This window comes from Staurois parvus, unplaced genomic scaffold (assembly GCF_062004578.1).
Source record: "Staurois parvus isolate SC_StPar_1 unplaced genomic scaffold, SC_StPar_1.0 ptg000025l, whole genome shotgun sequence".
Classification (NCBI taxonomy): Eukaryota; Metazoa; Chordata; class Amphibia; order Anura; family Ranidae; genus Staurois; species Staurois parvus.
Genome location: NW_028317821.1, coordinates 18478923 through 18503076, shown reverse-complemented (window position 1 = coordinate 18503076; position 24154 = coordinate 18478923). Strand labels below are relative to the sequence as shown.

At 41.3% G+C, this 24154-nt stretch overlaps 1 protein-coding gene across 1 annotated transcript; it reads right to left on the bottom strand.

Annotated features, from left to right (window-relative positions):
- Window positions 1–178: 178 nt before the first annotated feature.
- Window positions 179–12129, bottom strand: RPS16 (ribosomal protein S16). Its single transcript, XM_089652132.1, has 6 exons — window positions 12045–12129; window positions 11894–11945; window positions 6990–7091; window positions 3199–3295; window positions 2557–2604; window positions 179–368 (listed from the first exon to the last, which is right to left on the bottom strand). Exons 2-6 carry the CDS (start codon window positions 11939–11941, stop codon window positions 223–225), a joined length of 441 nt encoding a protein of 146 aa, XP_089508258.1. The 5' UTR covers window positions 11942–11945; window positions 12045–12129; the 3' UTR covers window positions 179–222.
- Window positions 12130–24154: the final 12025 nt, after the last annotated feature.

Sequence of the window (24154 nt, the reverse complement as noted above, 5' to 3'; positions counted from 1 at the left end):
AACACAGCTATTGTGTGTACAGAAGGGAGTGGTTAGGAACAGTACAAGAAACTAAAGCAACAAGTCCATTCTAAAATGCATTTATTTCCATAGCTCTAGCGAACCATAAATCCTGGACATATCTGTACTCAAGAAAAAAAAAATAAAGATGTGAAAGCAAGACGCTCAATTCACAAAATTTAATTTTTCATACTTTATTGCAGAAGAATATACATGATAAATTTAACGGTAAGACTTCTGGTAGCGAGCACGGGCTCCAGGTCCACCAAACTTCTTGGACTCGCAACGACGAGGATCTGCAACTAGAAGGGTCCTGTCATACTGGATAAGAATATCTTTAATTTCCTTCTTGGAGGCTTCATCAACATCTGCAATAAAATGAACAAATTTACAATTAACATTAGCAATACGTTTGCATATTAATGAATATGTAAACCCAACATTTCATATTCTTGATATGGGTCTGCTGTACCATGTACTTGTATGAAAAAGCATCTTGTTCTTAGTATTGCTTCCTTCCTTTAGGTGAAATCCCTGGTATTCCTGTCAGTCCCTCTGTTTTCCTATTAAAAACTGACCACACTATGCATGAGAGCACAGCCTGGTCACTGACACTTCCACCTGCACAGCCATTCACTGGGAAGACCTGAATGCTGCTCTCTCTCTCTCTCCATCCCCAGCTCTCTATGCATAAAATCATAAAACTGTGCACAAAAATCTAAATAATTCCATAAAACAGATAGGAGAAGACTATAACTTCATTCTTACAACACCAGATAATGTACATAAAAATGTTAAAAAGGCACATCATACACCGAACTGGAAAAGACAGTGGAGCAGCCCGGGTGAAACTATGGCACAATCGATTTGTACAGGTCTGTCTGTACCCACACTAGCGGCTTTTATGGCTGTCAAATTTTGTTGCTTGTGAGTAGAATTTTAATGGGGACTCCATGAATAAAGGTGGTGTAGCAATTTACACTATTAGGACCTCTTTCTTTTCCCTGCTGCTGAGCGATTCTATTGAGAGAGGAGGAGTGGGTGATGCTATGCAACACTTGTCAATGATGTGAATGAAAGGCAACAGTTTGGCAAGTGTGGAGCCTGCGGGAAGTGGGATTCATGCAGTTGTGTGGTGAAAGGTGAAGAATTTAAAGCATGAAGAATTCTCTTTAGGATTGGACATTTAAGTTTCAGCATCAGTCACATGTGGACACTGGGTGAGAATATATTTATTATAAATTATCCGGTTAAAGAGTGATGCTATAGTGCTACCTTACCTGGAATTGTATAGATTTTAGGCCACAGCTTTATGATTGTATAGTTTACGGTGGCAGTAATAACCTAATGGTTTGTATATTATTCTGACATTCCTTCAAGACAATTTTTTTTAGTGGTAACCTCTCTATGCAGCTGAGAACAGAGGAAATGGCATCACTTATAAAATACATTATAAATACCCTTTTTTTTTTTTTTTTTTAAACATGCACACGTTTTGCCTTTCATTTCCATTTTAAACAGTATGGGCTGTTTTTACAAGGTAAGGGTTTACATATACTCTAAAGCAGTGGTAGGCAACCTGCGGCTCTCTAGCTGTTGTGGAACTACATTTCCCATGAAACATTGCAAATTGACAGTTACAGCTATGACTTGCAGAGGCATGATGGAAGTTGTAGTCCTGCAACAGCTGGAGAGCCGCAGGTTGCCTACCCCTGCTCTAAAGGCATTATTGTTTTATAATGAGTGGAAGTGTTAAAATTTGTCTAGTTTTTATTTCAACCTGTGACTCCACTTTAAAGAACTTCCTGTCATAGTAACACCCATACAAAAAAAAATAAAAACATAAAAAAGGAAATGGGGAGTGGGCATCATTTTTATCAGAAGTTTTAACACATCCATTATTAAAAGTGTGGGCAAACAAAGAAAGAAGAAAAAAAAAAAAAAAAAAAAAAAACCACAAAGGCTCTTAATCCCTTGCTGCTCTAACCAAAGCTTTAAGGGTTTAAGGACTGGACGTGTTTATCTTCCTATACATTCCACCTAAGATAACCATGTCTTCAAATGTAAATGCTGCTTTGACAACTATACTAAAATGGAAAAAAGAAATGTGATAACAAAAACTGCAAATGAGATCTAAAACACCAGCTCCTATGGAAAACAAAGGTAAGTGGCAACATGATGCTGATAGAGTCAATCATCCATCAAACTTTAGAATGTAAAAAATAGTAATGATTAAACCTGATCACCTGGCAAACAAACCACTTAAATACACCTATAGGGTTATAACTGCTAGAGGAGATGCAGTTCTGTTTTCTATCTCCCCTTGTCATGAATGTTTCAGCAGAACAATAAATGGGTGCTTGGCTGTGCTGTCTGCAATAGCAAGACTGGTTACACATTTAAAAATCTTGCAAAACAAGTTTACTTTTTATTTTCCATAATAAATGTAGTTTAGCCCTGAATAGACTAAAGAAATTAGTCAACATGCTATAGCTCAACTCATTTTCAATAGATTTACTGACATTGAAAGATGATCAACACAAATTGGAAACTTACATTTTTGATAATAAGCCACCAATGATTTAGAAATAGCCTGGCGAATTGCTGTAAATGGAAAAAAAAAAAAAAAAAGTTACAGAAGGCATTACTGAAAGAACATTCTATATCTGCTTTCATGAATATGGATGCCTAAAAGCTGTACATTAAACTTAAAAATTGTATGTATGGTCAAAAACTCATGTTTCCACATTGTATGGCATTTCCAGTTTATTAATCTGAACCATCTTGAAATTTGTAAACTTTTTGTGAAGATCCCCACACATTTATTTCCATGAATTCTGTGACATTCATTATGCCCTGTGAGTAGGCACTGCTGTGCCATACATTTTACAGAACTTGCCTTCTACAGCAGAGAAGAGGCTGCAAAGCATGCAGGGAATGGTGCAAGTTGTGGAAAGGGATAGCTGGCAAACAGGCAGCATTAATGGAATGATTTTACAAGTAATCTAATTCTGGATTCTCAAATACAACTGTATTGCAATTCTAATGCAGATGTTATGTAATGAAATCATATGCTGGGACTACAGAACTCCTTTAATCATTTAACGTATTTTACATTTGTATCAACTCAAATGCGTTCATTAACGGCAGACTATGCACCTCATGGACATTTATATGGGCAAATTGAAGCATTCTTACCATAAACTTGGGCGACATGTCCACCACCTTTCACACGCACTCTGATGTCAACACCAGCAAATCGCTCCTTTCCCAAAAGAAGAACAGGCTCCAGCAGCTGCACAGATAAAGTAAATTAATTTATACAGCAAAACTTTACAGGTTGTCATAATTGATGACATCACCCCCATGGCTAGAATCGAAAAAAAACAAAACAAAACAAAAAACAAAACCCCACACATAAACGGCGTTACCATATTTATAATAATAATAAAAAAAATTTAAAAAAAAACACAATTAGATTTTAGTCTAGTCGATATAATTTCTCTAAACCCGACCCTATATTAAAGCATATTTCCAGCCCCCGCGACCCCCCCCCCCCCCCAAAAAAAAATACTTTGGCTGCCGACTTAATAGTAGCAATCGGCTGCTTGCACCGCCATCTTGAGGCTTGCGGCTTCACCGGTTTCCTGCTGCGGGAGGTGGTGAGCTCAGCTGGAAGTGAGAGCGGGTACCTGTCAAAACCAGGTACCTGCTCCCCCTGCCCCTTTAAAAAGGTGCCAAATGAGGCAAAAAGGTAGACTTTCACTTTTGGGTGGAACTCCGCTTTAAATGCCACCGTTTACTTCTCCTGGTAAAGCTAGTCCGTTCTAATGCTGTTCTCCTAGCTTTAATTAAGTGTCCTGCAGACACTCCAGCTTTCTTGCCCATGCCTCTGCACAGCTCTGTTTGAAAGCTGAAGAACATGTCAGTGCTCATCTGCACACCTGTAGCTCACTGAGAACTACAAGCCGTGCCCGTCTTTCTTTTAAATTATGTGACTGTATAAACAGAAGTCTGTACAGCCGCGCAAATTTTAAAAAGTGATGGCAAGAGCAGGAAGAGGATCCCCCCACCTGCTGTCACAGGGGAAGGGGTGAGCGGGACACAAGCGGAACAGGATACACCCCAAATACAGGTGTAACATGTTCCAAAAGTAAGCTACCCTTTAACACTTTTGGACAATGAACCAAAAAAGGGCAAGTAGATAAGAATTTCTAACATCAAGTTGCTGACCTGGAAACAAGATGTGCAGATAGGGAATACAAAAGTATTAAAGCCAGTCATGTATATGATTCTATCGCTGGAAGCAACTTGCCATTAACAGTTCAGATCACTAGAGAGCATTCTCCATCTCCCCCAGTGTACAGAGCATGCAAGCTAAACTGCTGCAGATTCTTGCTCTTCTGTGTGGAAGCAGCAATTGAGAGATGCCAAAGAAGCAGGCACGTACCTTCAAGGCTCCCTTAGCAATCCTAAAACTGGTTATCTGCCATCAACTAGAGATTGCCAAGTTAACATAGCCCTTAGGGGTCATTCACACCAGCAGCAGTAAAAGTAAGTGTTTGCGCCACAGAGGTGCCACATGAAAACAGTGTGCAAAGCACATGGGCATTTGTGCGGTTAAAACATGCGATGGGGAGGAAATACATCAACTGCTAGCTGCCCTTTAAAAAGCAATCCACTGAAGATTACTTTTCAGAGAGGCGGCAAGGACTGCCACCCATGTGAAGAAACAAGACTTCAACTTTTACATTAGAGAAGTAGCTACAAGATATTTCTAATCGGGTGACAAAAATGAACAAAAATTATAAATTCTGTAATAAAATGAAGATAAACATTCTTAGAATCTGTTTTCTTTAAAAAAAAAAAAAATCACAAGGAGCAAACAAGGAATGATAAAGTGCAGTAGCCCATAGCACCATAATTCACTTAGATTCTAAATAGCTGACGTTTGTACTGAACTTTACATGTGGCTGCTTAAATCCAATAAACCCCAATGTACACAATCTACCAAATTCCCCCCCTCCAAATATAGAGAAATCATACCTGAATAAGTCCAAAATTTTATTTAACCACTTCCCGACCGGCCGTTGCATATAAACGGCCGGACGGTGGCAGTACAGGGTCGGGTGGCCGTTTATGAACGGCCTCCCCGCACCCTGCTTGTGCGCGCTCCCTGGGAGCGCGCAGCACCACGATCCGGTGCCCGCTGTGTCCTCCGGACACAGTGAAACACCGATCGTCGGACGGGACCTCTGTACGAGGTCCCGATCATGTGATCACTGATTGGCCAATCAGTGATCACATGCAAAGTAGTAAGCAAGATGTCACTTGTGACATCATTGCTTACTACGTGTGAAATCTGTGAATGATCACACAGAGGTCACATGGTACAAGGCTATTCACAACAGCCTTGTACCATGTGACAAGCTCTGACCAATCACAGCTCACTCTGTATTTCTCAATGAGTGCAGGAATGCACACAGAGAGAAAGAGAAATGATTGCTTTTACATCCTATATGGGTGTAAAAGCAATCATTGTAAAAAAAAAAAAAAAAAAATCTTCATCACCCTCCACAAGTAGTACAGTGTCACCATGGTGACACTGTACTGCTAGGGTGACAGTATGTAAAAAAAATAAAAAATAAAATAATAATATAAAAAAATAAAATAAAAATGTAAAACAAAATGTTTAAAAATTATAATTTTTGGTTATAAACTAATTTTTTTTGTTTTTTTTTACTAAAAAGATAATGAAATACATTTTGGCAAAGATTTATGATGAAATATTATTTATTTGCAAAATTTTATAAAAAAAAAAAACACTTTTGTTCAAAATTTTTGGACTTTTTCATTTACATAGCAAAAAAAATAAAAATCCCAGCAGTGAATAAATACCACCAAAATAAAGCTTTCTCTGTCGCAAAAAAATGGTAAAAAATTAATTTGGGTACAGTGTTGCATGACCGCGCAATTGTCATTCAAAGTGTGATAGCGCTGAAAGCTGAAAATTGCCCTGGTCAGGAAGGGGGTAAAAGTGTCCGGACTGGAAGTGGTTAAAAAGAACCAGTCACAAATAGGCATTCGTTAGAAACTAAATATCAGTTTTTGTGCAGAAAGTGTATAACCTCATCAAATTCGCCATTCGATTGCATTCTGTAACAGCAGGTGACTGGAGGAGTTCATCTTTGTTATAGGAGACCTTTGAATGTGTTTTCAGTAATAAGTCAGGCAGTATATAGGATGCCAGTCCTGTCACACCATACTGCATATACAAATGCACTGAAAAAGCATGCGCAGTAACATGCTATTGCATGCATTTTTATGTGCATGGCTTGTGTTGTGAACGAGACACAAAGAAAGAGAAAAAAAAAAACCACCACACATTGGTTTATAGGTGTCCTTGCAGCGACCTGAGTTTTTCAGTGCAGAAAAATGCAGATCACTGGACATGGTGTGAACAAGCCCACTTCACAAGGGCAGACTCTGCCAGAGGATCTGCCTGTTCAGCGGGGGATCAGTCCCCAATAACTGCTGAGTAGGAGGAGGACAGGTCCATGTCTGCTCATGTAGAGTGGACACAGCCTTCTTCCCTCTAAGGACAGTCATATGACTGCCATCCAATCCGATAGGATGGATTCCCATCTGTTTTTAGCGGACTGGAGGCAGGCCGGTGTAAACTAACGTTTACATCCACTGCTCCTTAGAGGGCAATGGATGATCCAATTGGGTCTGTCTGAACAACAGACAAGTGGACCCAATCAGTCTGCCAGTGTGAAATGGGCCTTAATTAACTCTGCCAAGCATGAACATGATAAAAAAAATAAATAAAAATTACCATAATTCCTGGGAATTAAGCCCCACCATTACAAACATTTAGGAATGGGGATTCAGATTATTACAGACCCATTGTCACCCACTGTTAATTACATAATCACTAGTGTGATGAGAATTTGAAGTTAGCAATAAATAATTTTAACAGAACCTACCTTGTACTGCAGTGTCCCAGGTTCAATCATCTCCAATGGTCTCCCATTAACTTTGATGAGCCCATTGCCTCTTTTGCAGTGGGCAACAGCAGTTGCAGTTTTCTGTGGGAAAAACAAAACACCTCTATGTGAAATAAATAGGACAAACCAAACATACCAGTTTAAAATATTTATGAAGAAAGAATAGCAACACAACATGAATGTGTAAAAAGTGTGCATGTAGCCAAAAACAATGACATTTTAACTGCAATTTGAGCTCTTATTGAAGAGAGCTGCGTTAGTTTAACTGACAATTGCGCGGTCATACAACGCTACACCCAAGTTAAATTTACGTCCTTTTTTTCCCACGAATAGAGCTTTCTTTTGGTGGTATTTAATAATCTGTGTGATTTTTATGTTTTACGTTATTAAAAAAAAAAAAAGACAATTTTCAGAAAACAATATTTTTGACTTTTTGCTATTAACCACTTGGCAACCGTGCTATAGCAGAATGACAGCTACGATGGGGCTCTCCAGTTCTGTGAGGGAGTAATGACGTGATCGCCAAGTCCTACGGCTGATCATGTGATGTAGTAAAAGGCCAATAACAGCAGCCTTTTACCACATGATCAGCTGTGTCCAATGACACAGCAGATCACCAGGTAAATACAGTTGCCAGTTATCGGCTGCACTTTCCTCACGCTGTCACAGTATGAGGACAGTACTGCCGTTAATCGGGAATTGTCAGAAAACAGATCAGCCCTGATGATCAGTGCTTACCAGTGCCACCCACGTGCTGCCCTGCAGTGCCGCTAGTCTGTGCTGCCCTGCAGTGCCCAGTGCCGCCTCATCAATGCACATCAGTAAAGGAGAAAAAGTACCCGTTTGAAACAAAAGGAAAACTTTTTTTCAAATTTTTTGTTTATAGCACAAAAAATAAAACACCCAGTGGCGATTAAATACCACCAAAAGAAAGCTCTATTTGCGTGAAAAAAATTATAAAAATGTCATATGGATACAATGTTGCATGACAGCGCAATTGTCATTCAAAGTACAACAGCGCTGAAGGCTGAAAATTGGCCTGGGCAGGAAAGGGGTATAAGTGCCGGTAGGCAAGTGGTTAACATGCCCAGTTTTTTTCTTTTTTTTTTTTTTAAATCAAAATTTAGGTCAAAATGCTTTTTGCTAAAAAAAAAAAAAATCCCAATATGCGTAAATTAATTGGTTTACATGAAAATTATAGCGTTTACAAATGGTGGTATATATACTGGGATTTTTTTATTTTTACTAGTAATGGCAACGATCAGCGACTTATAGCCAGACAGCAGCAGGCATTTTGACACTGGGGGGAACTGACTTGGGGTCACTGACATCCCCAGTGACACCAGTACAGTGATCAGTGCTAATAAAAAGCACTGACATGATACTAATGGCACTGGGCAGGAAGGGTTAACTGTGCTGTTTTACAGTGTGCTTCACTGTAAGCACACTGCTATGTGTGGCTCTGCTATGCAAAGTCACAAATAGCAGTGTGCAGAAGCTAACAGGGGAGAGGACTGTTTAATTACAGTTCTCTCCGTCGGTAATCCTGCTCGATCACCGGTCCCGGCCGGAACAGCCGAGGCCGCAAATAGTGGCACGTATAGGGCGCGCGCCCCCTACCCGGAAATGCGAAATCACGTATATATACGTAATTTCGTGCACACCTGCCACCAGTAGCAGTATATCTGCTATAGGGCAGCAGGAAAGCAGTTAAGCTTCTTCCTCTACTGAACTTTCAAACATCTGTCTGTAAAACTGACAGGTGGACCAGACAGGAACTTGTCAGAAAGTACACTTATTCGCCCGTACAAATGACCAGAAAAATGAACTAAAAATACCACTTTTGAAGCGATCGTCCAATAGTCTGATCATTAGTACAAAGCTTTCGAGAGCCGACCACGGCAGTTCATGCAAAATAATCTGAAGGGATAAAGACAAAAATGTTTCCTGTACAATACCAGAACGTACGATTTTCATTTAATCAGAACAGTGTTCGGCCAAAAAAACAGAACAAAACTGAAGAGCAAGACCACATATGCTCAGAAACAAATACAAAACAACATCTGAGTCCATACGATGGAACCCTGGATGACCAACTGAATGATGTTGTTTGGATCATACATCTTGTTCAGTTTGACATGCCTGTGTTTTTATGTCTATTGTGAGTCTGATACTTACTTTTTCTTCAATAAATATTTTAAACGATAATGCACTAGGTCATTGCGCCCTTTTCCTGTTTCTCTATTTACTAATTTTAATGTGATTTGCATAGACATCTGTGTCAGATTTCTTACAAATCACACCTCAAATCGGCATGTCATCCAACTTTGAAATCCTGTGACTTCACGTTAAGTCGCACGATTTCAAAGTCGTGACCAGGGTGTAAAAGTTGGTTCACACTAGCCCGCAACCTAGTCGCAGTGCAGGCTGGTTGAGGGAATCACATCTGTGTCTGCACCAGCAGAATCGCACAGGGCTGCCATTCATTCTGAAAGGCACCTACACGCATCTCAGCCTGATCACGGTTGTGGGAACTGCATAGAAACAGCATGGTCAACAAAGACCATGCTGCTGCCCTGCAGATGAGTTTTTGAAAAACGTGCATGGACCTTTTTTTCTTGCGTTAACTGCAGGCACAGCAGCCCATTCGAATGAATGGGCAGCCATACCCACACTACTGTGGACCAGGGCCTTAACATGGAACTTCATTCTTTCGGTCAACATTGACTATTTTAAATCTTTATGCTATTAGCATTAATAGATAGGTATATTATATTTACTATTTTTAATTTTGTTCATACATTTCTTCAGTTACTTCCAAGTTTCCATGCCTAGGCAAATGATTTCATACATCCCAGGAGTCTCCAAGAGGGGTTTTCTCAGCGAAGCACACTCACCCACCTGAGCACTTTCACCCCCTTTGTGCCCAGGCCAATTTTCAGCACTGTTGTACTTTGAATGCAATTGCATGGTCATGAAGCATACCCATATGAAATTTTTATAATTTTTTTTCACACAAATAGAGATTTCTTATGGTGGTATTTATTCACCACTGGGTGTCTTATTTTTTGCGCTATAAACAAAAAAAGCAAAAAATTTGAAGAAAAAAAAAAAGTTTCTCTTTGTTTCTATTATAAACATTTGCAAACAGGTACATTTTCTCCTTCACAGATGGGCATTGATGAGGCTACACTGATATGCAGCAATGATGGGCGACACTGACTGGCGGCACTGCTAGCCACTAATCATCAGTTCCCTGATCAGTGTAGGTGTCCTCTGTGTCATTTGCCGGTTATCGGCAGTACTGTGACAGTGTGAGGAAAGTGCAGCCAATAACCAGCAACTGTATTTACTCATTGGACACAGCTGATCACGTGGTAAAAGGCAGCTGTGATTGGCCTTTTACTTCATCATGTGATCAGCTGTGTCCGTATCGATCACGGACAACGCTACGTGCGTGCGAAAGGGCACGTTCTGGGAGGACTTCATATGACGCCCTCCCAGAACTGGACAACCACGCTGTAGCAGTCATTCGGCTATAGTGCAGTTGGCAAGTGGATAACCGCATCCTGACCACCCTATAGCAGATATATGTAATTTTGTATTTCTGTGCAGGGGGCGTGTGCGAGCCACGCTCATCAATCACAGAGTCCTGGCTGGTGATTACCTGCTGGCACCAGGTGATTACCAAGCATCCCCAACAGGAAGGAGGACTGCTTTGTTTACTAACAGTCCTCCTCCCTGTCGGCTCGAGCACACTGCTCTGGATGGCTGTGCACAGCACAGCCATCCAGAGCAGTTTGCTTACAGTGAAGCACCAACACACCGCCCCTATGTAAAACACTCCCAGCACACAGTTAACCCTTTGATCGCCCCTCATGTTAACCCCTTCCTGCCCACTGCAATTAGTACAGTGCCAGTGCTCTTTTTTTAGCACTGATCACTGTATTGGTGTCACTGGGGATGTCAGCGACACCAAGTCAGTTTCCCCCAGTGTCAGAATGCCCGCCTCAGTCCCGCTATAAGTTGCTGATTGCTGCCATTAGAGAAAAAAAAAAACCCAAAAAACACACCTATCAATACCGCCATTTGTAAACGCTATAACTTTCATGTACACCAATTTACATGTATTGGGATTTTTCTTTTAGCAAAGGCATGTAGCAGAATACATTTTGGTGTAAATGACAAAATTAGATTTTTTTTTAATGGACATGTTTAATAGCAAAGTCTAAAATACTGTTTCTCAAAACTTACTTTTTTAAATAGCGCAAAAAATAAAAAAGCACACAGGCGATCAAACACCACTGAAAGAAAGCTCAATTCGTGGGGGAAAAAGGGCGTACATTTAATTTGGATGCAGCGTTGCATGATGCCGCAATAGTCAGTTATAGTAACGCAGCACCGTAATGCAAACAATGACCTGGTCAGGAAGGGGGGGGGTAAATCCTCAGGAAGGCAAGTGGTTAAACAGCGGTTTTGATTTGTGGTGCTCAGATGCGGTGTAGGCCTACATTTACAGGCTGTGTGCAGGAAGGCTTAGGACTGGATTCCAGACAAGAACTCTGGTGCAGGTAAGAACTAGAACTGCTGATTGTAGTGTGACTGAACGTGGATGTAATCATACAGGGAGAATTGTGCCATATGATGTATGGATGGGGTAGGAGAGCAGAGTCAGCCCCGGATGCAGTCACTTCTGATCGTCCATAGGACATCTAGCAGAGTGCGGGGACCTCAGTCAGTATACACGGAGAGATGACAGCACTAGACCAATCACCCGGCCGCAGCAGCTCAAGACAGCGGAGAACGAGGAGTGGACGGGCTGGAGACATGTGATCACACCGGAGAGCTCACCCTACACTGCCTACACGCGGCCCCGCACTCACCTTACGCCCGAAAACCTGGACGGACTGCAGAGGACCCTTGGCCGGCATGTTCCTATGGAGAGACAAGAAGAGAGCAAGGAGCTTAGAGGCGGCGGGCTCGATACACACGAGATATTTCCAGAATTCAGGCCCAGGAGAAGAAAACCCTCACCTTTCTATGCAGTGAAGCAGCGAGAAAAGGAAGTACAGGTTCTCCACTCCCGCTCATCAGGGGCTCCTACGTCCTACGTGCCTTCTAGGCGTCATTCGTCCAGAAACGTGTCTAGTATTGGCAATAAGCTGAGTTAGCCATCTTGGATTTGGGAAAAGCTGGTTGACAACACGAGTGTGTCTATGTAAATTGTAAGCTACAGGGAGCTAAAATGAAAAACTCAAAGAATAACTGTAACAATAGAAGGGTTTATAGCACACATCTATACTCCCTCATACCCCTCATTAGAGGGTTTCTTTGTTCCCATATTTTTGAGCGTACAGGCAGGCCAGCCAGCTGTGCTAAAGTGATCCATCTTTGGCCACTCCTTAACCACTTCAATACCGAGCCCTTTTATCCCTTTCCTGCCCAGCCCAATTTTCAGCTTTCAGCACTGTCACACTTTGAATGACAATTGCGCAGTCATGCAACACTGTACCCAAACTAAAATGTTATCATTTTGTTCACACAACTAGAGCTTTCTTTTTCTGATATTTAATCACCACTGGGGTTTTTATTTTTTGCTAAATTAAAAAAAAAAGATCGAAAATTTTGGAAAAATAACAAGTTTCTTTGTTGCTGTTATAAAAGTTTTCAAATAAATAATTGTTCTTCATAAATTTAGGCCAAGATGTATTCTGCTACATTTCTTTGGTGAAAATAACCCAAATCAGTATTTATTATTTAGTCTGTAGGAAAGTTACAGCGTTCACAAACTATGGGAAATATCCTGTATAATAAAATAATAATAATATATCTGAAAATTGATCAATCCTGAAGTACTGACAGCCAATCTAATTTCTTCAGGCCCACAAATGTCAGATCAGTACAAATATCCCCCAAATTACCCCTTTTTGCAAAGTACACAGTCCAACGTATTTTATAAGAGGCATGGCGAATTTTTGGAAGTTGTAATTTTTTTTGTCACAATTTTTCGGAAAATGAAATTTAAAAAAATGTTTTACATACTGTCACCAGTGCAGTACAGCATCATCATATATAGTTGTGTTCAAAATAATAGCAGTGTGTTGTAAAAAGTGAATAAAGCTCAAAATCCTTCTAATAGCTTTTATTTCCATACACACAAATGCATTGGGAACACTACACATTCTATTCCAAATCAAAACATGAAGAAAAATATATCAAATTTGTGTTGTTCCTCTAAAAAAACTGAAGAAAAGTAAATATTAGACTGTTCAAAAAAAATAGCAGTGTTTGTATTCTTCTTTACAAACTCAAACATTCACTATATAAACTGAAAAATGTTTGAAGATTTTGCTTTCCTTTGAATCACTTAATGAATATTTAGTTGTATAAGCACTGTTTCTGAGAACTGCTGTACATCTGTGTTGCATGGAGTCAACCAACTTCTGGCACCTGTGAACAGGTATTCCAGCCCAGGATGATTGGACTACATTCCACAGTTCTTCTCTAGTTCTTGGTTTTGCCTCAGAAACTGCATTTTTTATGTCACCCCACAAGTTTTCTATTGGATTAAGATCCGGGGATTGGGCTGGCCACTCCATAACGTCAATCTTGTTGGTCTGGAACCAAGATGTTGCACGTTTACTGGTGTGTTTGGGGTCGTTGTCTTGTTGGAACACCCATTTCAAGGGCATTTCCTCTTCAGCATAAGGCAGCATGACCTCTTCAAGTATTCTGATGTATTCAAACTGATCCATGATCCCTGGTATGCGATAAATAGGCCCAACACCGTAGTATGAGAAACATCCCCATATCATGATGCTTGCACAACCATGCTTCACTGTCTTCACAGTGTACTGTGGCTTGAATTCAGTGTTTGGGGGTCGTCTGACAAACTGTCTCCGCCCACTAGACCCAAAAAGAACAATCTTACTTTCATCAGTCCACAAAATGTTGCGCCATTTCTCTTTAGGCCAGTCAATGTGCTCTTTGGCAAATTGTAACCTCTTCAGCACATGTCTTTTTTTCAACAGTGGGACTTTGCGGGGGGTTCTTACAGATAGCTTGGCTTCACATAGGCGTCTTCTAATTGTAACAGTACTCACAGGTAACTTTAGACCTTCTTTGATCTTCCTAGAGCTGATTGTTGGCTGAGTTCTTGCCATTTTGGCTATTCTTCTATCCATTTGAATGGTAGTTTTTCGCTTTCTTCCACGTCTTTCAGGTTTTGGTTGCCATTTTAAAGCATTTGCGATCATTTTAGCTGAGCAGCCTATCATTTTCTGCACTTCTTTATATGTTTTTCCCTCTCCAATCAACTTTTCAATCAAGGTACACTGTTCTTCTGAACAATGTGTCGAACGACCCATTTTCCTCAGAATTTCAGAGAGAAATGCACTGTAACCAGCATGTACAACATTTGCTGCCTTCCTTCCTTAAATAAGGGCAATAATTGCCACCTGTTTTTCAAAGAATGAATGACCTCACTAATAGAACGTCACACTGCTATCATTTTGAACATGTCCCTTTTACCGTATTTTTCGCTCCATAAGACACACTTTTTTCCCCCCAAAAAAGGGTGGAAAATGTCAGTGCGTCTTATGGAGCGAATATGGATCGGCCGGTCCGGTATTTCCTCCGCCGCTGTGTCAGAATACCGGGCCGGCCGCTCAGCTCTGCAGCGGGACCTTATGGAGATGACTGCTGACCTTTGGGGAGGTGGGGAGCGGGTACCTGAATTTGACAGGTACCCGCTCTTACTTCCATGGAGTTGTTCTTTGACCTTACCTGTTCCTCTATCCAGCGGCGCGCTGTCTTCCCGGCTTCTGTAGTGGCGCTGGGCTTGACAGCCGGGTGCCAAGTGCGCATGCGCAAGAAGCGGTGCTTTTTGTGAATGGTAAGGCGGTACCTGGGACACATGACAGATCCCAGAAGCTGCCGGACCAATCACAAAGCGCAAGTGCTTCTCGCTCATGCGCACTGGGCACCCGGCTGTCATGCCGAGTGCCGACACTACAGAAGCCGGGAAGACAGCGCGCAGCTGGATAGAGGAACAGGTAAGCCTGCCACCATACTGCCCTAACCTGCCACTATGCTGCTCTAAATTGACACAATACCACCCTAATCTGATACTTTACTGCCCTAGCCTGAAACTATACTGTCTTTGACTGACACTATACTGACCTTGGTTATGCATTGGGTGGAGAGGAGGAGCTCTGCTGCCTGTGCCCAGGCTGTGTGCAGTGCAGTGATGGGAGAAGGAGCTGTGCCCCTGTCCTCTGCTGTGCCAGCAGTGACCCCTGTCCTCTCTCCTGCTGACCTCCCATCCTTTGCCCTCCTTGATATTTTTTACTGCATGCCCACATTGGACAGGCTAGATACAGCCCTGCACAGAACCCTGTGAATGAATGACGCAGCCATGTGGGCGAAGCACTGCTCGTCCACCCTGTTTTTAAAAAGTAACAGCTAGTACGGGAAACTTCTCCCTGCACTGCTGTCACAGGGAGGAGGGGGCGGCTGGTGCAGCAGGTGCAGCTGCAGCATTGGGAACATGTTACATGTTCCACCCTAAAAACGAGTCCGAGCATTTAGGCTGCATCTGACAGCGGCTGCTGGGAGGTATATATGCCATCTATCAGATTTCTTGCAAACAGAAATGGTCATTATCAAATGTGTTCAACAAAAGATGTTTTTAGAAGAGATAAAGTCTCTATTAAAGGAAGAAAAAAAATCAACGATCAAAGCTAAATCAAATGTTTGAATTCAATAATTGATAAAGATGGACTAATCAGAGTAGGAGTTCATTTACACAATACAGACATGGCCAAGAATGAGAAACACACTCTTGTTATTCCAATCACCCCACTCTCATCAAACACTACCATAAATTCACAAAGTAGAGGTTAAAATCATCAATCAGGGGATTGTTAAAGTATACCTCTGACCTGTCTCAGATTTAGCAGTCCTTTTCAAGAATAAAGCGTTAACTAGTTAAATGTTACAGTAACTAAAAGTAATTATTGCATTCTTATCAAAAAAGAACAGGAAGTGTTTCATGTTTGTTAAGAATAACGATTTCCCATAAACCACTGCAGCCATTCAGTTTCTAAAAGAACATCAGTGAAGTCACATACATAGCTAGATCATATTTAAATGTTTTCAATGTGATTTGTAGGTAGCTGTTTGCAAGAAATGTATTCATTGTAAATATTTGTGAGAGACATGTGTACAAACATATTTTCACTTCAGTTTATGTGATTGTATTGCAGTTTTATAGAACTATTCACAGAAGTGAATTCAGTTTTGGCATGAAACACAACGCTGCCTCTGTCAGTTTTGTTAGCTAGCTGTCAGCTGTTAGTAGGACAGCATAGTCAACTAACTTATTAACTTATATTATTCATAGTTATGTGATTTACTGCATAAAACACATAGCACTGAAATAAATGACAAGTTCTAGTCCTCTTTTTCTTCTGCAGAACATCCTGTATGTTTCTTATTTTTGAAGCCTAACTCCAAGTTTCATTTAACGTTTAAATAGTTTGGACCAAGCTGGTCCAAAATATTTCCTTCACTAACACATGTGACTGTTGCCAGCTTTATATAAACTGTATGTAGAGTGGGAATGGATTAAATTAACAGTACAGATCATTTATACTTCTCTTTAATTAAATAATTCCATCCCCAACAAGTTGCTACTATCCCATTTGTGTGAACCGTCTAATCCTATGTCCAGTATAATTTATTTCATGCAGTGACACATCTGTCAATAAATCAATCAACGTGCTAAACTGCGGCCTTCAAGCAGGCAGTATTGAGCATTATAGAGCTTTGTAAATCCCAAAGATTGTGGAATACATTGGAGTTTATTATATCAGTGAGCAGTGTAGGTAGTGCTAATTGCTACTCAGAAGCAGCATGAACATATTATATTCATGTAACTGATAAGATACATTTAACCAGCCTAAAAGCTGAGTTTTTACAGAACAAATGCTGCAAGTTAATGTATGTGCAACATTCTACATCTGTTGGCCAGGATCCAGATGGACGTGGAATGTTCAGACATCTTATCAGCTCCATGATGGACAGTCCCCACCGTGGGATATTTACAGTATGCAATAGCTCCTATTATTGCATTTGATAGATACTGTGGACAGTGACCATTCCTACTTTGTTGATTGCCATCCTGGAGTGGAGGAGGCTGTGGGAGTTGGAGGGGGATGTGGCATACCGGTTCTCCCCCTTCCTCTCCCTTCCCCCATTTTTTTTTCTTTTTTTCTCTTTTTCTCATCTAGGTTTATGCCTATCCTGTTTACCTTTTTCTTCCCCCTGCAAACATACGATTCCTGACAGGAACCCCCCTCCAAACATACTCCTTCAGTGAACCTATTTAAGGTCCGTTGGCCTTACCTCTATGGATGTGAGGTTCACTACATGGATATCACTCTAACTTTGGTGGTAGGTTATATTTCTTTGAAGAGTTATTATATATTTCATGGTTTGGTTTACTATATACCATTTTGTGGCTAGTGCCTCACAGTTTGGTTGAACATTATACAGTTGCAAGAAAAAGTATGTGAACCCCTTGGGATTACGTGGAGTTTTGCATGAATTGGGCATAAAATGTGCTCTGAACGTCATCTAAGTCACAACAATAGAAGAACACAGTCTGCGGAACATAATACTACACAAACATTAGATGTTGCCATGGTTTAATTGCACATAACATGTAAACATTCACAGTGCAGGGAGGAAAAAGTATGTGAACCTTTGGACTTAATAACTGGTTGACTCTCCTTTGGCAGCAATAACCTCAACCAAACGTTTCCTGTAGTTGCAGATCAGACCTGCACAACGATCTGGAGTAATTTTGGACCACTCCTCTTCACAAAACTGTTTCAGTGTAGCAATATTCTTGGGATGTCTGGTGTGAATCGCTCTCTTAAGATCATGCCACAGCATTTCAATCGGGTTGAGGTCAGGACTCTGACTGGGCCACAGAAGGCGTATTCTGTGCTGTTGCAGCCATTGTTTTGTTGAATTACTTGTATGCTTTGGGTCATTTTCCTGTGGCATCACCCATCCTCTGCGGAGCTTCAGTTGGTGGACAGATGGTCCTACGTTTTCCTGCAAAATGCCTTGATAAACTCTGGAATTAATTTTCCCATCAATGACAACAATCCGTCCAGGCCCTGAGGCAGCAAAGCAGCCCCAAACCATGATGCTCCCTCCGCCATGTTTTACAGTGGGGATGAGGTTTTGATGTTGGTGTGCTGTGCCTTTTTTTCTCCACACATAGTGTTGTGTGTTCTTCCCAAACAACTCAATCTTGGTTTCATCTGACAACACTATATTTTGCCAGTAGTGCTGTGGAACATCCAAGTGCTCTTTAGCAAACTTCAAACGTGCTGCAATATTCTTTTTGGACAGCAATGGCTTCCTCCGTGGTGTCCTCCCATGTACTCCATTCTTGTTTAATGTTTTCCTTATTGTAGATGTGTCAACAAAAATGTTAGCATGTGCCAGAGATTTCTGTAGGTCTTTAGCTGACACTCTGGGATTCTTCATTACCTCATGCAGCATTCTGCGCTGTGCTCTTGCAGTCATTTTACAGGATGACCACGCCTAGGGAGAGTAGCAACAGTGCTAAACTTTCTCCATTTGTAGACAGTCTGTCTTACCGTGGACACATGAACATCAAGGCTTTTGGAGATACTTTTGTAACCCTTTCCAGCTTCATGCAAGTCAACAATTCTTGATTGTAGGTCTTCTGAGAGCTCTTTTCTGCGAGGCATGGTTCACATCAGACAGTGCTTCTTGAAACCAGTAAACCCAAAACAGGTGTGTGTTTTTTAAGGGCAGGACAGCTGTCAGCAACACATCCAATATCATCACACTGATTGGAGTCAAGGTTGGCTCACTCCTGGCTCCAATTAGCTCTGGGAGAAGTCATTAAGCTAGGGCCTCACATACTTTTTCCTCCATGCACTGTGAATGTTTACATGTTATGTGCAATTAAACCATGGCAACATCTAATGTTTGTGTAGTATTATGTTCAGCAGACTGTGTTCTTCTATTGTTGTGACTTAGATGATGTTCAGAGCACATTTTATGCCCAATTCATGCAAAACTCCACGTAATCCCAAGGGGTTCACATACTTTTTCTTGCAACTGTATCTCTACACTGTGATTTCTTTATGCCTGTTATTCATATGAACATTTATTTTCTTTGACTCTTGACCAGCGATTGTAACCTGCACTTGTATCTTGGTTTACAATTCTAATAAAACTTTTATGGAAAAAAATGACAAGTTTGTAAAAAAAAAATAAAATGTTTTAATTTAAAAAAAAACTGTGACAAAAAATTACAAATTACAACTTCAAAAACTCACCATGCCTTTTACTAAATATCTTGAACTCTCTATTTTCCAAAAAAGTGTCATTTGGGGGTATTTGTACTGTCCTGGCATTTTGGGGCCTCAAGAACGGAGATAGACAGTACATCAGGACTGATCAATTTTCAATATACTTATACAGTACATATATTTGTTTTTTTCACTAAAGAAATGTGGCAGAATATATTTTGGCCCACATTTATGAAGAAAGAATATTTATTTGCAAAGTTTTATAAAAGAAACTATGAAAAACATTTTTCTAAATTTCCTTTTTTCCTTTTAGTGATTAAAATGGAACTTCACTCTCTCAATCAACATTGACTATTTTGAATCCTTATGCTGCTAGCATTAGTAAATAGATAGGAAAGTATATCATGTTTACTTTTTGTAAACTGTTTATACATTTCTTTAGTTACTTTCTGATTTCCAGGCCTAGGCAAATTATGTCATATATCCTGAAGTCTTGAGGAGGGGACGAGGGGCTTTCTCACTTAAAGTAGCGCTCCACTCAAAAGCCTGGTTAAGGATTGGCAGCAGGGGGGACCCGATTTTGACAGGTACCCGCTCTCACTTCTGCTGAGACTGTCTAGGCCAGGGGTAGGCAACCTGTGGCTCTCCAGCTGTTACAGGACTACAAGTTCCATCATGCATCTGCAAGTCATAGCTGTAACTGTCAGTTTTGTAATATTGCAATGCCTCATAGGAAATGTAGTTCCACAACAGCTAGAGAGCCCCAGGTTGCCTACCCCTGGTCTAGGCGATCGGAAGCAGAAGTTGTCCTCCCTCCCTGTAGTCTTCTTGGACATGTGACAGGTCCCAGAAGACTACGGGACCATTCACAAAGCGCAGCGTTACTCGCACAGCTGTGGAGCTGCAAGCTCTCACAACTGGGTGCCGTAACTTAAGATACCACCGCAGGGGAGAGAAGACGGCTAGTCAAAAAGGGGTGTGGTAAGCACACCGCTGGATCGAGGGCCAGGTGAGTGTCTGTTCTTTTAACCACTTCCTGTCCGGACACTTTTACCCGCTTCCTGTCCAGGGCAATTTTCAGTTTTCAGTGCTATCACACTTTGAATGACAATTGCGCGGTCATGCAACACTGTACCCATATGAATTTTTTACCATTTTTTTGAGACAGATAAAGCTTTATTTTGGTGGTATTTATTCACCGCTGGGATTTTAATTTTTTTGCTATGTAAATGAAAATGTCCAAATATTTTGAAAAAAAGTGTTTTTCTTATAGAATTTTGCAAATAAATAATCTTTCATCATAAATCTTGGCCGAAATATATTCTGTTATCTTTTTAGTAAAATTAGTTTATAACCAAAAATTATAATTTTTAAACATTTGTTTTACATTTTTATTTTAATTTTTTATAGTATTATTTATGTTTTTTTTTTTTAACATACTGTCACCCTAGCAGTACAGTGTCACCATGGTGACACTGTACTACTTGTGGGGGGTGATGGAGATTTTTTTTTTTTTTTTACAGTGATTGCTTTTACACCCATACAGGATGTAAAAGCAATCATTTCTCTTTCTCTCTGTCTACATTCTTGCAGCCATTGAGAACTACTGAGTGAGCTGTGATTGGTCACATCTTGTCACATGGTACATGGCTGTTGTGAATAGCCTTGTACCATGTGACCTCTGTGATCATTCACAGATTTCACAAGTAGTAAGCAATGATGTCACAAGTGACATCTTGCTTACTACTTTGCATGTGATCGCTGATTGGCCAATCAGTGATCACATGATCGGGACCTCGTACAGAGGTCCCGTCCGTCGATCGGTGTTTCACTGTGTCCGGAGGACACAGCGGGCACTGGATCGTGGTGCTGCGCACTCCCAGGGAGCACGCACAGCTAGAAATGGCGGGTGCCGTTTATGAACGGCAACCCGCCCCTGGAGTGCCACCGTCCTGCCATTTATAAACAGCAGGCGAACGGCACGTGGTTAAAAGTCAGCAGCTACAGTTTTAGTTTTGACTGGAGCTCTGCTTTAAGCACACCCTCCTGCCTGCATGCCTGAGCTAAGGGCACATGGATTCATTCATTCAGATACATTGTTGTTTCACTCTAAATACCACCAAAAGAAAGCTCTATGTTAAAAAAAATATATAATAAAATATTATATAAAATATGAGCACAGTGCTGCATGACTGAACAATTTTCATTCAAATTGTGGAAGGCTAGGTGTAAAAGGACAGTCTCCAATCCTAACGGCCTAAACAAAGGAGGAGGAATCCCCTTTCATTTTTTTAGCAGACTGGATCGGACTCAGAGGTTGGCGGGTCTGATGGTCAGAGACTGTAGATTTGATACATAAGATGGTCAGAGACTGTAGACATTGTACGAAGATGGTCAGAAACTGCAGATTTGATGCCAGAGATGGTAACAGACTACAGACATGGTACAAAGGATGGTCAGAGATGACAAATTTTATACAATGGATGGTCAGAGACTGCAGACATGATACAGAAGAAGTTCAGAGACTGATGATTTAATACACAAGATAGGCAGAGGCTGCAGATTTTATACAAGAGATGGTTATAAACTTCAGACATGATACAAGAGATGGTAAAAGACTGCAGAAATGGTACAAGAGAGAGTCAGGGACTGCAGACATGCTGTGGTAGAATTTCAGAGACGGTGGACATGCTTCAGGAAACTGTCATTGACTGAAGACATGAGACTGAGAGAAATCACTGTTATAGCAGGGCAATATGGAAACACAGATTAGTGTATGTGGGCACTCTAAGGGAGGAAATGGGGAGATTTACTAAATCTGGAGCAGACAGAAACTGGGGCAGCTGTGCATAGTAACCAATCAACTTCTAACTTCTGCTTGTTCAGTTAAGCTTTGAAAATGATAGCTAGAAGCTTATTGGTTTCCATGGACAGCTGCTCCAGATTCTTGCTACTCCAGTCTTTTTTCCCCTCAAAGTGTTAAAGGGCTGCATGTGGCCCCAGGACGCAGGTTGAGCACCAGTTTCTAAAGTCTCTGGGCCACACAGACCAACTGGTTCAGACAAGTACTTATGTTGAATGACGTATTCAATCATTCTTCCTGTACACTGTGTACTCAGCCTCCTCATTTCATAGACTTGGTTGATTCCAGACAAAACTTTGCAGAAACACTGACCCTGGATGAACAGGGGAACCAGCGGGTGGGTGTTATACTCCCCATATTGTGGGCCCACTGGTGTGCATTGTATTGGAGTGGTGCAATACACTGTTCCTTTATTGCTATGTCACAGAATTACTGTTTTTCAACTATAGGCACTGTTGTGGAACTACATTTCCCATGAGGCATGTTTCAATGCAGTGTAGTGCAGGAGAATGAGCTGCGTAAAAATACACTATATTGCCAAAAGTATTGGGGCGCCTGCCTTTACACACACATGAACTTTAATGGCATCCCAGTCTTAGTCAGTAGGGTTCAATATTGAGTTGGCCCACCCTTTGCAGCTATAACAGCTTCAGCTCTTCTGGGAAGGCTGTCCACAAGGAGTGTATCTATGGGAATGTTTGACCATTCTTCCAGGAGTGCATTTGTGAGGTCAGGCACTGATGTCGGACGAGAAGACCTGGCTCACAGTCTCTGATCTAATTCATCCCAAAGATGTTCTATCAGGTTGAGGTCAGTACTCTGTGCAGGCCAGTCAAGTTCCTCCACCCCAAACTCCCTCATCCATGTCTTTATGGACCTTGCTTTGTGCACTGGTGTGCAGTCATGTTGGAACAGGAAGGGGCCATCCCCAAACTGTTCCCACAAAGTTGGGAGCATGAAATTGTCCAAAATGTCTTGGTATGCCGATGCCTTAAGAGTTCCCTTCACTGGAACGAAGGGGCCAAGCCCAACCCCTGAAAAACAACCCCAAACCATAATCCCCCCGCCACCAAACTACACTTGGCACAATGCAGTCAGGCAAGTACTGTTCTCCTGGTAACCGCCAAACCCAGACACATCCAAAAGACTTCCAGAGAAGTGTGATTGGTCACTCCAGAGAACATGTCTCCTCTGCTCTAGAGTCCAGTGGTGGCATGCTTTACACCACTGCATCTGACTCTTTGCATTGCACTTGATGTAAGGCTTGGATGCATCTGCTTGGTCATGGAAACCCATTCCATGAAGTTCTCTATGCACTGTTGTGCTAATCTGAAGGCCACATGAAGTTTGGAGGTCTTTAGCTATTGACTCTGCAGACAGTTGGCAACTTCTGCGCACTGTGTGCTTCAGCATGTGCTGACCCCGCTCTATCATTTTATGTGGCCTACCACTTCATGGCTGAGTTGCTGCTGTTCCCACTTTGTTATAATACCACTAACAGTTGACTGTGTAATATTTAATAGCAAGGAAATTTCATGGATGGACTTATTGCACAGGTGGCAATCTATGACTATGCTTGAATTTACTGAGCACCTGAGAGCGACCCATTCTTTCACAAATGTTTGTAGAAGCAGTCTGCATGCCTAGGTGCTGGATTTTATACACCTGTGACCATGGAGGTGATTGGAACACCTGAATCCAATGATTTGCAGGGGTGACCCAATACCTTTTCCAGTATAATTTCTATCCTTTTTCTCAGCGCACACCCAGACAACAGGACATAACACTAATACTCTTGTCTATACTTTGGGCAACTCTGCCCAATGCATATGTTACGAATGGATCCTAAAACCTATATGCCTTCATGTCTGGGGCAACCATTCCCACATTTCTTGGTGTCACAGGGACAGGACAAAATG

What these genes read in the sequence shown, in the direction of transcription:
- RPS16 (XM_089652132.1), bottom strand. Translation starts at nt 11,941, where the DNA reads ATGCCGGCCAAGGGTCCTCTGCAGTCCGTCCAGGTTTTCGGGCGTAAG. An exon ending in TCCAGGTTTTCGGGCGTAAG is followed by an intron (nt 7,092 to 11,893) that starts GTGAGTGCGGGG and finishes TTTTTCCCACAG; the next exon opens with AAAACTGCAACTGCTGTTGC. An exon ending in GGTGGCTTATTATCAAAAAT is followed by an intron (nt 369 to 2,556) that starts GTAAGTTTCCAA and finishes ATTTTATTGCAG; the next exon opens with ATGTTGATGAAGCCTCCAAG.